At 43.4% G+C, this 18,997-nt stretch overlaps 1 protein-coding gene across 2 annotated transcripts in view; it reads right to left on the reverse strand.

The window, feature by feature from the left end:
- Nucleotides 1-515: 515 nt before the first annotated feature.
- The window catches only part of ATL1 (atlastin GTPase 1), a 41,878-nt gene continuing 23,396 nt past the window's right edge, over nt 516-18,997 (reverse strand). Inside the window, exons 5-14 of one of the 2 annotated variants that reach the window (XM_042445304.1) lie at nt 17,259-17,309; nt 16,351-16,407; nt 13,785-13,877; nt 12,965-13,103; nt 10,516-10,643; nt 9,275-9,331; nt 6,797-6,868; nt 5,270-5,701; nt 2,798-2,812; nt 516-1,418 (exon numbers count right to left, since the gene is read on the reverse strand). In XM_042445304.1, coding sequence (XP_042301238.1) covers nt 1,305-1,418; nt 2,798-2,812; nt 5,270-5,701; nt 6,797-6,868; nt 9,275-9,331; nt 10,516-10,643; nt 12,965-13,103; nt 13,785-13,877; nt 16,351-16,407; nt 17,259-17,309 — 1,158 coding nt within the window. In that variant the 3' untranslated portion in view covers nt 516-1,304. The remainder of the gene's footprint in view (nt 1,419-2,797; nt 2,813-5,269; nt 5,702-6,796; nt 6,869-9,274; nt 9,332-10,515; nt 10,644-12,964; nt 13,104-13,784; nt 13,878-16,350; nt 16,408-17,258; nt 17,310-18,997) is intronic. The other variant, XM_042445305.1, reaches the window with a different exon arrangement.

An 18,997-nucleotide genomic window follows, 5' to 3' on the forward strand; every position in this document is an offset into this window, starting at 1 on the left:
TTGTGCAATACACAATGTACATCTACAATGCACAGGAGAGGACGCACAACCACTAAGCAAAGGATAGGATGCACAACCACCACAGAAAGGACAGGATGCACAACCACTTCTCAAAGGCTAGGATGCACAACCACCTCTTAAAGGATAGGACGTGCAACCACCACACAAAGGATAGGATATACAACCACCACGCTAAGGATAGGATGTATAACCACAATGCAAAGGATAGGAAGCACAACCACCATCACGCAAAGCATAGGCTACACAATCTCAATATACAACCACAGCACAAAGGCTAGGTTGCACAACTGGCAAAGGCAAGGCACATATGGAACATGCTGCCTGTGCAACACCACATCCACCGCTACCAGCAGAATATTTCCAGAGGTATGTGTAGCAGTACTTAGTGAATTCTCACCAGTGGGTCCTTTCTAGTTGAAACTAGTAATTGGACTTAAGCCAAAGTGTTTCACAGAAAGGGTTGGCAATGAATAAAGGGACAAATGAGGCTATTCTCGTAGGAACCAAACTTTTAATTGACAATAAAATAATAAAAACTAGGCACACTCTTATGCACTGAACAAAAATATATACAGTGAAACTTTCAAATACATGTACAAAAAAGGAACTTTTCCATCTCTTTCAATATACCATAGCAAAAGAAACATTCTTTGCAGCTTCTGCGAAGGCAATCTTTTTTCTTTTTAACAGTGAATAAGTGTCATTCACAGCCTGGATGAAGGAAAGAAAGATGTGTGAGAATTTTTTAAAAAAAACATTGTGCGCAAAGTTACAAGACGTGGTCCCTCTCGGCTAAGGGTTGTGTTTTCGGCTGAGAAAAACCTGTGGTTGTGTGCAGGAGAGTGGAACTTGGTTCCAGAGAAGGCCGTGGGGAGCAGAAGCCATGGGCAGCTCTCAGCTTTGAGGCAATTGAGCCCCTGTGGTTAGAAGAGGGCAGCCCTACCCAGAGCTGGATGTAGCCCTCTTCTCTGGCACTGAGCCTTTCCAAGTCCTGCAATGAGGGAATTTCTGGAGAACCAAAGAGTCCTTGGTGTGCAGCAAAATTAAAAGTCACAGTCTTCTTAAGAGAAAGGACAGCCATGCTGAATCATCCGCCCGCCCACCCCTCAAGCAAGGAATTATCCAAATTAAAGCAGCCACACTTAAGCCATTGGTACACATGAATGGGTTATCGTTTGCCTTCCATTTTGAGGAGTGTCAGAGGCTGGCACATGGATGCAAAAACGATTAACATGTTTAATGATGTGTGTCTCATGCATCTCCATGGAACGCTTGCCGTGGATTCACAGGGTCTTTTTTTCCGTGCCTTCGGTGGGCTCCGTCTTCTGTGCTGTGGGGAAAGCGTGATGGTACAAATGTCTGTGGGTGGCAGCTGCGCTGTAAAGTTTGTACAAAGCCTGCAAATGGAAACACATGGTTTAGAGGGAGGGGATGGAAAGTGTTTCAAGAAGCTGCACTCAGAGCTGGCTGGACTCTTCCTGCTGAAGGGCATTTGGGTCTCTCTATACATTGCTTTGTTTCTCCAAAGAACAGAAAAGCCCCCAGTGTGTGGCTTAGGCTGTGGACCACATCTACTTTAATACAAAAAATTTATAGTCCTTAAATGCATCTGAGGAAGTAGATTTAAGTCTAGGAAACCTCGTGCTGTCAACTTTCTTTTGGCTAATTTCAAATTACATACCTTAATGGCTTTTGAATGCAAGCTTTAAAACGGGTTGGGAACTACGGCAGGTTCAGAGGCAAATTTTCTGCCCCTGGTACCATGCAAACTACAGACTACCAAAATGGAGTGGCGGTCCAGATCTAAAGAACCACCCACCTCCATTAGTTACACAACAGGAATACCCTGGATTCACTGAACAACAATACACATCTGTCCAACCAAATACTCAACTAGGCAGAAGAATTGTCCCTCTGTCCCTTATCTGCATACGACTCTGATGATTTTGTAAGTTCTTTTTCCCCTTGCTGTCTCAAATATCTCCACTATGACACATCAGAGCACCAACAAACATACTAACAAGTGCACTAATGTCTTGTAGCAATGGACATTGCACTAAAAATTCCTCACATGAACATCTTTATGCATGTATGTGCCTGCAAGTCATCTATAGCTATTCACACAGTATGATGATTAAGGTCCTTCCTGGACACCAGCTCACTCCATGCATCTAAGGAAGGAGACCAGGTCTACCAAAGCTTATACTACAACTTATTTCACTCAGCAAAAGTCCCAAAGTTCTACAAGATCCCTTTGCATACTGATATTACAGACTAACATAGCTTTGTCCCTGAATTAAAGTTGATTGTTGACTTAGGGACACTCCATGGATTTCACAGGGTTTTCTTTGTCAAGGAATCCTCAGAGGCACCATTTGCCAGTTCCTTCCTCTGAAATGTAGCCTATAGCACCTGGGATTCATTGGTGGTCTCCCATCCATGTACTAACCAAGTCTGACTGATTTACTCCCAAAATCAGATGGGATCTAATGGTGTATTTGGCATATTTAGGTCCTATGAAAGTCCAACCCAGGACTGTGAGTATATCTTCCCTCTGACACCCGTCTACAAACCAGTTCTATTACCCTGGAAGTTGTGAAGCAAAGCAAGTGGGCACACAGCTCAGCTTCCTCCCACCCTGAGCACAGAAACACTGAGAAATGTGGCAGAAGCTGATGGAAGGGAAGCTATTTCAGAAGCATGGGTTCACGCACATGGACAGACATGGATACTGGTGTGAGAAGCATGGCTGCCACATAACAACAAATGGGCTTACCTCATTTGTGTTTCCCTGCAGAAAAGGCAGTTGTCGAGGGGAAATGTGAGAGAAAGAACATATTGCGTCGATTACGCTTCCATTAAATTTGAAGAGCCTACCTCTCAGCCAAATCTGTCCCTCCCCTCAGCACCTGAACTATGCTACCTTCTGATGGATCAGGAAACAGTCCATCTCATCCAATGATGGACAAAGTGCAGCCCCATCGATTTAGGATACATAGTGACCAAGCCTGTCCCCTAATCTGTCTGAACCCAAGCCATCTTCCATCATCACTCTCTGCTCCCCAAAGTACAGGGGTTGCTGGGACACACCAGGACTAACATGAGGAGGTAGGCTTGTGGTTTCACACAATCCAGTTGACACATCTCTCTTTTTTTGGAGGGGGGGGAGGCATGACAATTCAAATAATGATCCCCACCGGAATCCAGAATCACCATCCATGATGTGTAACTTTACATATACAGTTGACCTGCCACATTTGCGGCTTTGACATTTGCGGATTTTGATTATATGCTGTTTTGATTAATATGTTCTCTCTAGGAATCTAAGTCCTCCAGCACAATTCTGCTGGAAGTTGACCATACAGTTGTGCTGGAGAACCTAGAGGTTTCTAGAGAGGTGTTCTCTTAGGTAAAAATAATATTGTTTTTTATTATTTGTGATTTTCCCACATTCATGGGAGTCCTTCACCCCTAACCTCAGTGAATGCACTTAGTGACATATCAGGACCACTGTACTTAGTGACATACCAGAGACACTAAGAAACCCTGCAGGTGAATTGCAAAGATGCATAATAGGACACTGGCAAGAGTGCCTGGCTGGTGCCTGATGTACATTGTGACATGATCCATCTGGGAACCCATGCAATGTACTTCACGTTGCACAACAGTCTTTACCGGCTTTGTTAAATAAAAATGTAACAGGAACTCTCTACTGGATACGGACATTACAGAAATTCCCAGTTATAATTCCTGAAGACGTATGCCCACCTACAAAGACCTAACTGCCCAAGAGGATTCCAGGCTCCAGCTCTCCCATCTAAAGCCTCCTAAAATAGATTCTTAGACTCCTCTCTAAGGCCAGCCTATTTGAAGGACCATATCTCCCTATATGAGTCCATGAGTATTGTAAGATCTGGAGAGGTCCTCCTCTCTGTCCAACCGCCTTCTCTGGCTTGGTGGGTGGGAAGCGGTGGCATGGTGTGGCCTGCACCCATTGACACCCCAGAAGAGAGGTGACACCTGATCAGACCCTCCTCATGCTGTGGGGTGAGAAGGAGCAAGCATGCCCTTTCTGGCTTTGCTGTGGTGGCCACAGAGGCGGCAAAGGATAGAAAAGGCTGAGCACACCCTGCCTGGCTTTGCTGCAGTGGCAACATTCTACTCAGAAGGAGGCTGCTGCCATGGCAGTGAACAAAAAGCCCTAGAGCACCTGGGCCTACTTTGTGGCATGAGGAGGCCTCTGCCACCATGGTGTCTCCCTGATTTGCCAAGGACAGTTCTGCTTGCAGCCACCACTGCAACTGGTGAGAAAGTCATCTTCCCACAGTGTAAAAGAAAGTGGATCTGGAACTTCTGGGCAGAAGGTGAGGAACTTCTTATACCCAGGGGGGCAAATTAAAAGATGTTTTTCAGGGCCAGGGAGCAGTCCAGGCAAAAGGCTTGAACCCCACAGCATCTGCTGTGGCTCTCATGTCAGTATGACAGCAACTCTTCTCCAGGTGTTTAATCTAAATTCAGGAGGAATTCTCCAAGGTGCTAGACCCTATCTGCCAGAGGTTCGGCACCCTGGACAGCTCCTTTTTTGCTAAAACCCAGAGCAGATTCACCACCCAATGACATGGGAGCCACCACTAGTCAGGCCAGACTAAATAGTCAACACTAATCAATCCATATAGACAAAGCAACAGGACCAGAGGAACACCAGTATACAGCAGGTCCTCCACATTTGCTCAGGAGTGCAGGACCTCCATGAAAGTGGGAAAATCTGAGAGAATCCCTCTCTAGAAATCTCTAGATCATCCACCCAACATCTGCTGGAAGCTGACCACAGAATTATGCTGGAGGATCTACAAATGCCTAGATAAGTGCTGTCTCTAGGAATCTAGGTCCTCCAGTACATCTTCTGGCAGATGATGACCACAGAGCCTAGAGATTCTTAGAGAGAACATATTAATCAAATCCGTCAATAATCAAAGCCACAAAAATCAAACCCACAAGTGTAAAGCACCAACTGTATTTTAGTTTAAGGCTATAAACTACCAGTAACAAAAAATAAGAAGGGGTATCTCATGTTTTTTCTTTCTCTCTCCATCCTGTCATGCTCTGATAATGCCTGTCTTATGGGACATCTTGGCTTTCTGTATTCTGTATTCAACCCCAAACCCACCCACCCCTCCTCCTCTTCACACAGAGGTACCAGAGACAAGGTGGGACGTGAGGGCAAAGGGAAGGTCAACTGGGCCCTTACCTGGTCCCAGAGGGCTGCGGCCACTTGGTCTATGACGGCACCTAGCTCTCTGTACTCCCCAGAGTACCTAATGTATGCCCACGTGCAGAGCGTGATCAGGGTGAGGCCCATGATCATGTTGCACAGGCTGGCAATGATGTCCAAGCCGATGAAGCCAGTGATGCCTGCGATGACGTAGGTGATGAAGATCACCACGAAGAGTGTGGCAGGCGTGCGGGCAGCATGGAAGATGTTCTTGCTGTCATTGTGCTTGATGTATTGGACGTACAGCTCATCAATTTCCGCCTCCAGTTGCTGGAGGTAGCGCCGGCTAAACTCCTCTCCCCCCATCTTCTTCACGCCCCGAAACTGTCGCACAGCCTCCTCCTTGAGCTCCAGGTGTTTGCTCTGGAGGTCACTGGGTGCCAGGAAGGGCTTGTCACCCCCACACACCTGTAGATAGGGTTGGTTTGAGAATGGAAGAGACAACGCAGGATGATCAGGGTCTGCTCCAGGACCAGAGTGTCAAGGAAGCTATTTTTGGACTGCGACTTCCAGAATTGACAACTGTTGCCAACTAGGGACAGCCAGGGGCCGCTGGGAAATTCTCAAGCAAGGCACAAAGGTGAGGGCAAGCGCACTCCTGCCTTGTCCAGTAAGTAGCATTCAGTAAGCCACTCTGAGAGCCTCTAGGGCTGAAGGGCAGGGTATAAACACCGTAAATAATGACATAATAAATAATAAGATGGGAGAGTGCTGCTGAGCATGGCGTTCCATTTATCCATCATGCCCAATACAGTATCTGATCGGTTTCCTTTGCTTTCTCTGTTAATTCCTCCACTCTAAAATTTCCCATAACTGCCTAGAGCAGGGCAGAAATAAATTATGCAAATTATGTAAATTAGCAGAAAGTACCTGAGCAGAAGGGCTTATAAAGCTAATATATAGAAGTTAAACTTATAGATTGGCACCTTGTTAGCAATTTAGACCCATAGATGTTCCCTCAAGGCATTGGGATTGCACATATTTTGGACACATCATGAAAAGTCATAAATCACAAGAAAAGACAAAAATGCCAGAAAAAGATGGAGAGCACTAGAGAAAGAAGAAGACCACACACCAGATAGCTAGACTCAATTAGGGAGGTTACGGGTCTGAATCTACAGGACTTAAGCAGAACAGTGGAGAACGGGTGGGCTTAGAGATGTCTCATCCACAGGGTCACCATGAGTCAAGACAGACTGGAGGGCAGTTAACAACAATATGTTTTTTGTCTGTACGTGCTTTAATGTCCCAGGGCTGTGAGGACAGCTAGAAATAAAATAAATCAACAAATACAATTCTTATAAGTGCCCAGAGCAGAGGAGAAATGGATGACACTAATTGGATCTCTCCAATTATTTGCATAATGTACCCAAGAAAGGGCACAATTCAGTTCTTCTCAGCACTGGGATTGGGCTAAGACAGAAATCTATGGTTTAAAGTGTATGCACACCTGTGTGTTCTAAAAAACACAAAACTGGGAAAGGTTCGGAGATGCAAGCTTACCTCTTCCATTCTTTTGTTGTAAGTATCTTTAGCCGTAGCAACAGCTGCCAGATTGTTTGCTTCTGCTGTAGCCTGTGAGGGGTAAAAAAGCAACAAGGGGTAAGTAGGGAAACAGGTCACCACTGTACCTCTGTAAACACACCTGGGCTGCAATCCAACACCAACGCCAGCATGTGGAGATCATGTTGCACCAGCACACCATGCAGAATATCAACCTTGTGCAACACATGTGAATGGCTAAGTGTTAATGTGCAATGCATACTGAGCAATGTCCATACACAATGCATAAGGAGCCATGATGGTGCAGTGGTTAAATGCTGGTACTGCAGCCACAAAGTTGTGAGTCCGATCCCTGCTGGGCTCCAGGTTGACTCAGCCTTTCACCCTTTGGTAGGTCAGTAAAATGAGTACCCAGCTTGTTGGAGACAATTGGCTTATAGACAGTAAATCACTTAGCGAGTGCTTAATTCACTATTAAGCAGTATAGAAATGTAAATGCTATTGCTATAATAAAGAATGTATATCCACAATGCACAACCAGAGTGTACAATGTGCAACTGCAATGCATAACTACTGTACAATGTGCAACATTGCCATATATGTATGTGCAACTCTACTTCCGCCACTGTCAGCAGAATACATCTATGGCACTATGGAGAATATGTTATGCCATATGCATAGTGCAACTTGTACATGTATAGCTCACTAAGGGGCTGAGCAGATGCGCAGCAAAGCATGGGCTGAGTCCATGCTATTGTAGCCCTGGTGCTCACACAGGTCCAGATCCATCCCTGGGTCAGCATGGGGACAGGTGGATGTTTACACATCTACCCCTGTGCTGACCCAGGACCCACTACCAGTGTACACTCCTTACCTTGCTGTGCTGTCACTGGTACTGAGACCCTCTAGCGCTGCATCTGATGTAGAAACAGGACATCTGGCTGTATTCACACAGCTAGGCATCCTGTTTTTGCATCAGATGCGGTGATGACAGCAAGTCAAGGTAAGGAGCACAGGGACTATATAAACAGCCAGGGTTTGCCACAGAGTTTCCAGGACACTTTGCAGCAAATGAGGGGTCAAACTAACATGGGGTAAAGGCTTTTTACCCTGGGACCAGGACCGATCCACTGGATCCATGCCTCATAGAATCCTAGAGTTGAAAGAGATCGCAAGAGCCATCCATTCCAACCCCCTGCCATGCAGGAACTCACAATCAAGCATCCCCAACAGATGGCCATTCAGCCCCTGTTTAAAAACCTCCAAAGAAGGAGATTCCACCACATTCCAAGGCAGTGTGTTCCAATGTCGAACAGCTCTTACTGTCAGAAAGTTCTATCTAGTGTTGAAGTGGAATCTCTTTTCCTCTAGTTTGAATCCACTGCTATGGGTCCTACTCTCTGGAGCTGCTGAAAACAAGCTTGCTCCATCTCCAATATGACACCACTTCAAATATTTAAACATGGCTATCATATCACCTCTTAACTGTCTCTTCTCTAAACATAGTCAGCTCCCTAAGTCGCTCCTCATAGGACATGGTTTCCAGACCCTTCACCATTTTAGTCACCCTCCTTTGGACATGCTTCAGCTTCTCATCATCCTTTTTGAATTATGGTGCCCAGAACTGGACACAAGATTCCAGCTGAGGCCTGAGAGAATAAAGTGGCACTATTATTTCCCTTGATCTAGACGCTATACTTCTATTGATGCAGCCCAGAATGCCAGGAGCCTGTGTTCCCCTGCCAGCATCCGGGAGTTTGGCCTGTGTCATCTGAACTGGGCAACACAAGACTGGAGGGAACACAGGCCTTTTGGCCTATGCAGATAACCCTTAAAAGAATGCCAACCCTGAACCTGTCTGAGTATGAAGGCTTAACAGAGTTGAGCCTAGTTATTTTTGAATGGAAGACCTACAAGTAATGCCTAGAATCTCCAGGTAAGGCTAGGGTAGAACTTTGCCTGGGAACTCTGAGCGATGGCAGCTAGTCCAAGTTGGCATCACTGAGCTAGAGGGACCAAGGGTCTACTTCAGTGAAACAAAGCTTTCTATGTTGCTAGATTATTCAGCTTGCCTGTCAATTTATGGCAACCCCACAAATTTCACAGGGTTCTCCTAGACAAGGATGTCTCAGAGGTGGTTTTGCCAGCTCATTCCTCTGAAACACATCCTACAGCACCCGGTCTTCATTGGTGGTCTCCCATCCAAGTACTAACCAGGGCTGACCCTGCTGAGCTTCCAAGATTAGATGGGATTTTATTGCCTTTAGAGTATTTAGGTCCTCTTTTGGACTTGTTGCTGATGCTGAGTTAGGTCATTCAAGAACAACACTAACAATACTAACACGCAAGGAAACTGGATCCATTATAGCTGCCCCAGATGACTAGATGAATAGAAAATAAAAGTTGCAACAACTCCAAGAGTAATTCCAAGGAGACCCTCCCTTCTTCAACATCCTCCCCTAAATGCAAGTGAAATACCTGCAACATTGATTTGGGATGAGGGAGCTCTTCTCCTTGGTAAATCTTTATGTAGGCCTAGAAGAAACAGACAAGAAGAAACTGACTGATGTGGACACAATGAATAGACATTTAAAAATTTGTACACAGAGTACAAACCCACCAAACAGTGATACCTGTATTGGCCAACCAAAATGCACAATATACATGCTGCAAGCTTTCAAAGCTCCATTGGCTTCTTCATCAGGCAAGGTGTTAAAAACCATGGAGACATATTCAATTGCAAAAGAAGTATATTTTTTGTGTTGCAAATGGATGTTAAATTTTATTGTATTCCATGTATTTTTATTGTTGTAGCCCACCCGGATACCTCATGATTGAGCAGGCTATAAATAAATAAGATGATGATGATGATGATGATGATGATGATGATGATGATGATGATTTTCCTGGACTTTGAGAATCTCCCAGCAGCCACCTGGCCAGAAGGAGGAGGTGCCAGCCTGCAAGAGATAGCCCTCCATACCATCTGAACTGAGAACAGGGGGGAAAAATGCAGGCCCTAGGACTAACATCTTCAATTTTTTTCTGTTGTATGATGAAGATGCTTGCAACATATATATTGAGCATCCTGTCTAAATAATAATATCTTCACCTGCCGGCTCTTAAGATGCATTTGGATGCATGGAGTAAGAGACGGATTGTACCTAAGTGATCGTGGCTACATCTCCCATGCAGAATCTCAGCCATGATCTATAAAGCAGGATCAACAGACACATGAAGAAAGCCTGGATGCCTGAAATGGTCCTATAAATTGCAACTGTGAATTTCACACTTTTTGCACATTTGGTTGTGCAGTGTTGCAATGCACTAATGCACAACTGTCAGGTAACTCTGTGGTTGCAAAGTTAGCCTCCGTCTCCTTGATGTAGGATCTCAGTGATTTTTGACTGAGATCCTACATCGGAATTGCATACTTTAAATCTCTGCAAGGGGTATCACACATGAATGCTGCTATGCACCCCTTGTGTTGAAAGCAATGTTGTAAAACTGAACGAAAACTTCAAATGCACAACAAACTGAACAATGCAATGGCACTGCAAGCACACCCTGAAACTTAATACAAACTTTCTGCACTGAAGAAAAATCTCCAGTTGCTTCCACAGGGGAACAAACGTATACAGGCTTAAGATGTCATCAGGATTCTAGTCTTCGTTGGTTGTATCTTACCCTCACAGTCCTTGACACAGTCCATGTCTCACCTTAAAATATTCTACAAGGCCTCGGCAGGTGATGTTGTTCCCATTGATCTCCTTGACATCCAGGCTTTGGGGGCTGAGAAGCCATGGGATCAGCACCTTCAAGTTTTTGATGAAATCTTCATCTATTTCTGTGAGGAGAAGAAGAAGGGATGAACAAACGCAAGGGTCTTGAATAGGCTTTGGCCATGTTCCATTGCAAACTTGTGAAAACAAGAATCATAGAGCTGGAAGAGAGGGCCATCCAATCCAACCCCATTCTGCTATGCAGGAATTCACCATCAAATTAGGACCTCCATATCTAATGGCACCTGGCTGGCAGACTGACGTAGAATCATAGAATCCTAGAGTTGGAAGAGACCCCAAGGACTTTTCAGTCCAACCCCATTCTGCCATGCAGGAACTCACAATCAAAGCACCCACAACAGATGGCCATCCAACTTTTGTTTAAAGACCTCCAAAGAAGGAGACTCCACCACTCTCTGAGGGAATGGGTCTCACTATCAAACAGCCCTTACTGTCAGGAAGTTCCTTCTAATGTTGAGGTGGAATCTCTTTTCCTGTAGGTTGCTCCCATTGCTGCTGGAGCAGCAGAAAACAAGCTTGCACCATCTTCAACATGACACCCCTTCAAATACTTAAACAGGGCTGTCATGTCACTTCTTAGGGCTATTCCACCTTGGACACACCAAATCTTGTCTGATCCTGTATTTTATTTCATTTTTGTCTTGTTGCAGGGCCAATGTCACCTCCATCAGCAGCATAATTGCTGAGAGAGCTAACAAGATTTCATCCAGCGAAACCCATCTGCTCCAGATGCCATATCCAACAGTCAGAGCTGATGAGAGCTGGAGTCCAAAACATCTGTAAGGCTGGAGAGCACAAGACAGCTAGCTAGACAGGCAAACAGTCCAACTTGCTGGCTGGTATCTTCTTCTGCCTTTACCTCAACCCTTAGAAAGGTAAGTTTTTGGACTGTGTTATAGTTGTTGAATCTGACTTATGACAACTCTCCCATAGGGTTATCTCAGCAAGACTTCCTTCGGAGTAGGTATGTTATGCCTGAGTCTGAAAGAGTGTGACCTGCTGTGATGACTGGTCCTCCAGTCATCTGGGAACTTCTTCTGAACCATAAGGGGTTAATCTGGGAGGAGGTACATGCTAATGAGAGATGACATCACATGCTAATGAGCTATGGCATCATAGCTGATGTAAGGTCTAACTGACCAATCAGAGAGTAGGACCGCGAGATTCAAGAACTTTCTATGGAAAATCTTTAAAAAGGCTTGTGCAGCCATGTGGTTCTTTGTCTCTCCCTTGATCCTCTCCGGAGGGGGAACCAGATGATGTCTCTTGGAGTCTGGGGGACACAGACTCAGGGGAATGCAAGTTGAGAGGCAAAGGGCCCTCCCTGCATCCAGGAACTCAAAAGGACTACAAATCCCATCTTCCGTGAGTAGTTAGGAACGTGTTAGCTAGTGCGTTTAGGCCTTTTGTTATTTTCAACAATGGCTTGTGTGGAATGAACTCTATAACTATGTTCTTTGGACCTGCAAGGCAAGGGGGCTTTGCAAGCGTGATATAAATTCTTTCTATCCTATTCTATCCTTTTTTTAAAATAAACTTCTTTCTTAAAAAGCATCTGCTGTCTCTCTGCTCCTATACACGTGCCTAGACTCGGTTACTGATTGCTCTGGGTTAGCAAGAAAGGAAACTCGATCTCTCTTTCAAGCAAGTCCCAGTGTGTGCTTGAAAAATTGACGATTCACTGGGTGGTGGCAGCGAGACTATAGGACCTCCAGGGGTCTCATTCTGCTCAACAGGGAGCGAGAATGGAGACCTAGGAGACCCCAGAAGGGAAAGTGTGACAAGAGGGGACTCCCTGTGAGTAAAGGGCCATGCACAGGGCGCCAAGGGCTCCAGGGAAAGGCGCCCAAGTCACCACACCTGCCCAAGGTCCCCAGTGGGTTTCCACAGCCAAGCAGGTAGTCCAACCCTGGTCACCCAGAGTCCTAGTCCAACACTTAAAACATTATACCACACTGGCTGGGTTTTTGGGACTACCACCCACCGAATCCCATTCCTTCCCAACTTAAGCTTTATTTCATTCTTTACTACAATCTGACACTAGAAGTCTTGTGTTTCTTCTGTCTTCCTTCACAATTCTCCCAATGCTGATGCTGCTAAAAAACGCTTCAAACTAGACAGAGGATAGGGAGCAAAAGAGGGGGCATAGCCAAGGTAAAAAGACTTACAAATCTTCTTTGTTAACAGAGATATACTCATATAAGTTTGCAAGTATGTCTGAAAATAAAGGAGGAATTCCCTGTTGCTATAACAGCCAGGAGTTAAAAAGGGTAAAGCATCCACATTTGTCCCAGATGTGGAAAAACAGGACACTGGAATTGCAGGTGCAACTAAAGAATAATGAAATCCAGGATCCTGGATGTACCTTTGAGCTTCCCATCAAAGTTTGGATTGGTGGCAACTTTTAAGCCCGGGTGAGGTAAGAGGAAGCAGGAGATGTTGGTGAAACAGGAATGGATGTGTTTGCGGACGTTCTGCAGCTCTTCATGCTGATTTCCTGAGACCTGGCAGGCGAGGAGAGGGCAGAAAAATCTTATTTAATGGAGGAGGAAGTTGTTTATTTTTTAAAAACTGGAGATTCAGAGGCTGCTGCCGCACTGCAGAAATAAAGCAGTTTGACACTGCTTTAACTGCCATGGCTGCATCCTATGGAATCCTAGGACTTTTAGTTTATTGTGCCATCTGAGCTCTTTGGCAGAGAAGGCTAAACGTCTCACAAAACTAGAGATTCCAGAATTCCACTGCATTGAGTCATGGGAGTTAAAGTGGTCTCAGACTGCTGCGTTTCTGCAGTGCGGATGAGAGCTGAGCAAACCAAGTAGAAAATCAAGTGAAAATATTTTCTAAAACATAACATCCCAAAGGCCATGTGAACCATGTCACATCTCAGAAAAGTTCCTTTTTTGGATGATAAAACAAACCTGTTAAAATTTTCATTTAAAGTGGCTGCTAAATTGTCAGCAGCTTTGAATGTTTCTCCTCTTAAGTCAAGAGTAAGGAATTGTGCCCCCCCCCCCAGATAATAGTGAAATTGCAACTCCCATCAGCCCTAGCCAGCCAAGCCAGTGATAACGGATGATGGGAGTTGCAGTCTAGAACCACTGGTTTCTTGCTCATATTCTAAAAGGAAATACAGGAGTACAGCACATAAAATCACATCCACATATAAAAATCTTAACACCAACCTTGAGACGCTTTTCCAAAAACTTGGCACCCCCTTCAGCCCCGTAGGAAAATTCATAGGGAAAACTCCAGTCGCGAACAAGGAAGATAAGGGACTACCAAAGAGAAGAAAGGGAAAATGAGTTAAGTCAAAGGCATTTAAGACAACAGTTTATTTAAAATTATATTCCAACAACAAAGAATTTAACTGAGGAGCAGCATGTTTGGCTCCTTTGTTCTTTTACTGTTTGCTAAAAGACTTATACTACAAACAGGGAAAGATAAACATTCATCATCTATTTAAAAAAGAGCCTGAGTTCTTTAGCTATGTATGAATGTGTATTTTACAGATGTCAACTTCAAGACTACAGTTTTAAGTCATCTTACATCAACATATACACCTAACACATGCATATATCCTATACTTTTTACATATACTTTACTTATTTACGGTCTTTGACCAAAATATATATCCTATATATCTGATCCACAGAAGCACACTGCCTCCTAGACTGCATCTGAACTGTAGAAACAATGCAGCTTGACACCACTTTAACTGCCATCCTAGAGAATCCTGAGATTTGTAGTTTTGTGAGGCTCCAACACTCTTTGGCAGAGAAGGCTAAAGACCCTGTAAACCTACATGTCCCAGGATTCCACAGAATGGAGCTACAGCACTTAAAGTGGCATCAAACCACAGTGTTTCCACAATGTAGATGCATTCTAAGACTGGAAATGAGAGCCATCCTGACTAACAGCTATGGATGGCTGCATCCTCTAAAAATTTATCCAGTCCCTTTTTAATTTTTAATTTTATTTTATTGAAGAAAATTTAAAAAACATACATTTAGGACTATCAAGTGTCCATGAAAGATCTTACATATCGAGCAAAGTCCTACATTGCCCCTAATCCCCCCCCATTCCCCTATATACATATTTATGCTAGATATTAAATCAAATTATTCATATAGCTATTATTTATTTATTCCTCATCTCTTTCCTATCATTCCTTCCGCATCTCACTCTTTCTTTCGATGCTTATATCTTCTATAGGGCAATGTGTATTAGTATTCAAAAAAAATATCCACAATAAGATTTCAGCTTTGTTTCTACCCATAATAAGATTAGAACTATACTCTCACTATATCTACTATATTGCATCACTTCTGGTTTACCTTAACAAAATTAATACAAAGTGAGGGAAGGTTGATTATATATGTTTCATTACCATCTCTTAGAACAGAATTCTACTAGCAGATCCCATATTTGTTCCTCATTTTTACATTTGTCCATTTCCATAATATCAAGCACCTTCACTATCCAGTCCCTTTTTAAAACCATCCAAGCTGACAGCCTGTCACTACATCTTGCTGTAATGAGTTCCACATTACACAAGTGAACAATTTTTTCCTACAGTACTTTACGAACCGACAATATGAGGAAAGAGCTTTAATTAATACTGTATTATTCATATTTGTTGCTTGTGAATGAGTATGCTTTTAAAGGACCAGTTTGGTGTAGTGGTTTGAGTGTTGGACTAAGACTCTGGGAGACCATGGTGCAAAGCTCCCCTTGGCCATAGTAACCCACTGGGTGACCATGAGCAAGTCACATTCTTTCAGCCTTGCAGGAAGACAATGACAAGGCTACTCAGAGTAATAAATCTGGCCAAGAAAACTCCATGCGAGTTTCACCTTAGGGTTCCCATAGGTCAAGAAGAACTTGAAGGCACACAACAATGCTTTTAAAATGGCATCACAATGGCCTTCAATTCTATTTATAGTTGTGACACTGTTGTTAATTGATGTCAACTCGACTTCAACTTATGGTGACTATGAATGACAGACCTCCAAGTCACCATGTTTTATCAACAGCCCTGCTCCAGTCTTGCAATCTCAAGGCAACCGTGGCTCCCTTGACTGAGCCTCTCCAGCTGGCATATGGTCTTCCTCTTTTCCTACTGCCTTCCACCTCCCAAGCATTATTGCCCTTTCTAATGAGTCATGTCTTCTCATGATAGTGAGATGGACACACAAAAATCCAACATGCGCCTGTGTATGTCATTTTTATGGAAGCTGGGGAAAAAAACCTCTCTACTTCCCTCACTTCCATAAAAAGAACTGAGAAAAGTAAACCAAGACCAGGAATAGCAAAATTATTGTGTGTGTGTATGTAAGTTGCCTGTCAACTTATGGCAACCTCATGAATTTCGTAGGACTTTTCTTAGACAACGAATACTCAAAAGCTGGTTTTGCCAGCCCTTTCATCTGAAATACAGTCTAAAGCACATGCTATTTGTTGGAAGTCTCCCCTCCAAGTACTACTAATAATAATAAGCAGAGCTGACCCTGCTTAGCTTCCAAGATCAGACAGGATCGGGTGCTTTTAGGGCATTTAGGTTGCTTGTACTGTACATAGCCTTACCTAAATGTCAACCAGAAACATAGATTTTAGAAATAATGCATGAGAAACCAAAAATATAACATTTTATTCATCAGTCTAAAATAACATTTCCCATAATATGGCTTCAGAAAAAAACCTGAATAAACTTTTCCCCCTCCCCATTTTCCAGGCCTTTGTGTCTCTTACTTGAAAGGGCTTCAGGAAGGTCTCCTCCATGGCCAGTCTCCCATATTCCGTGAAGAGCTGGAATGAGAAACAAAGTGAGAGTAATCTTGGAGAGACAATCATCCCAGAGAAAATATCTCAGAACAGGTCTCATTCCAGGGTCCCGCACCTGTGATAAATGGGACTCCCTCCATTTATCAGAGCCTTCTTCCCAGATAACAAAGGGTTTAATGTTGGGGAGGTATATTTGAATGAGGGTTTACATCACAGCCGATGGGATGACACCTGTCCAATGAGATGGGCAGTTGGGAGAAGCGTGAACCTTCAAGATGGTTCTGAGAGAGAGGTTTCAACAAGTGTGGCTGCAACATGAGGCTTTGGTCAGTCGGTCAGTCTGCCTGCCTGCTGGTCTCTGTCCCTCATGAGGCAGACCATGAGGAAACTGGTGGAGCTGGGCCATGGAGTCCAGACTCCAGCTATCCAGAAAAATCAAGGACTACACATTCCATCTGAGCTGTGAGTAAGATTAGGAACGGGCACCAGTCAGGGGCATTAGGATTTTTTATTTGATTTACTGGTTTGGCTGAAATGACTGTACTCTTCATCTTACACTTTCTGTTTGTTCCTGGAAGGCAAGTTGGTACTGCATGTAATGATATCCTTTTGCTCTAGAACTCTTTCAAAGCTTTTCATTAAAGTACTCTGCCTTCTTGCTTATTATGTGTCGGTTTTATTTTGTATGGTTTAAGTGTTATTTTATGTTTTTAGTAAGATCAGTAAAGATCATATTTTAAACAAATAATGAATAAAATCAAGCACAAATTCCTAAGAGGCTGGAAGGACAAGTCCAAGCCCCCTTTCTGTGTTATTTTAGTGGGGAATCACAGGCAGGAGCCAGTGCCCACTCCTAGAGTAAAAGAGGGCATTACCTGCAAGTGTTGGAGGTCGTCTTCTTGTACGTTCTGTGACAAATTGTACACCTGTATGGAAGACAAACCAGAGGAGTGCCACAATGACTGCAGGCTCACCTAGCTTCTGATATGCTTCTTTTCTGACACATGAAAGATTAAATCTTCTCCACCGCCTGCAACCTCTCCCAGGATAAAAATAGCCCATCTTTTCTGTGTGGGAGGCAATGCCTTCCTAAGCAGACTATTTGTGGCCTTCCAGAGCATGGAAAATGGCTTTCTTTAATTAACCGTTTACTTTATTCATTAGTCCCATCTCTCAACAGGTCGTTGCTACTGCTTCTGCAATTAAAAAAAGTTAACCTGTGGATAATAATAATTAATAATTAATAATTACCAACAATTTACAGTTGAAAATTGAAAAATACAGGAAATATTTCCCTTGTTTCCCCAAGATATCGCACCTTGGAAATTTTGAGGGGGAAAATGCTATTATTATTATTATTATTCTTATTAGGAAATGCACACTTTCTCTAGCACTTTCTTCCCATCCAGATGTTTGGACGATCACACTCTCAACATAATCCATCCCTTACACCAATGTAGAACATATCAATGAAAGAGATACAGGCAGAAATGTTATTAAAATGAAAAGTAGAGAATTACAACTCTCACCATTACAGGGAAAAAATAACACTATTCCAACTCATTACTGAATAAAGCAACTGGTTACCATCAAAATGAGTTAATTCATTGCTCTGCCATCTATACTGCAGAAATCTATACTGTATCTATACTGCAGAAATAAAGCATAGATGTCACTTTAAGTACCAATGGAGTTCTGAGATCTGTAGTTTTGTGAGACACAGAGCCTTCTCTCTCAGACAGCCGTGATGCCACAACAAACTACAATTTCACAGGATGGAGACATGCCATTTAAAATGGTGTCAAACTGTATTATTTCTACAGTGTAGGAACAGCCTAAATCATTAACCCAGTGCTAGTTCCTTACATTTTCTTCCTTTCCCTTCCATCATGCAGCTTTGCTCATTCATTCAATCTACCTCAAGCTACTCATGAGATACTCTATGAGTATCCTTCTTGCAAGGGCACACATTGGCTGGCATTCTGTTTGTTAGTCCCAACTAGAGAAGACCCAGTCAATTAACTGATGAATCAACATAATGATAAATCAACTGATTCAGGATTAACCACAGAATTCAGACCTTTGTCTCTCCCTTTGGAGACATGGCAGTCCCAGTGTGGAGGCTAGGGCTTCACAGCTTGCAACCCACCATCCAAGTGCAGCTCATTTTAGTTGCTGTGTGCCTTCAACTTGTTTCTAACTTATAGAAACCCTAAGGTGAACTTACTACAGGGTTTTCTTGGCCATACTTAAGACAGGCCTTTTGAATTTTAACTATGAATCTGTAGTGTGCATGTAATGTCATGTGCTGTATTTTTAATCTTTTTAAATTATTTTAACCACGTTTTTAATAATACTATTTAATTCTCTCAATTTTTGTAATCAATGTTTTTTCAACTATTGTAAGCTGCCTTGGATCCCATTTTGGGAGGAAGATGGGTTATAAATGCAACAAATAAATAAAGAAATAAGATTGGTTCTTATTTTAAAAAAAATAAGATTGGTTCTGAAGTTGGGTGCGACTTGCTCAAGATCTTCTGGGGGTTTCCATGTCTGTGCAAGGATTTGAACCCTGGTCTCCTGGAGTCCTAGCCCAGCACTCAACGCATGACAC

Source organism: Sceloporus undulatus, chromosome 1 (genome assembly GCF_019175285.1).
Source record: "Sceloporus undulatus isolate JIND9_A2432 ecotype Alabama chromosome 1, SceUnd_v1.1, whole genome shotgun sequence".
NCBI classification, from domain to species: Eukaryota; Metazoa; Chordata; class Lepidosauria; order Squamata; family Phrynosomatidae; genus Sceloporus; species Sceloporus undulatus.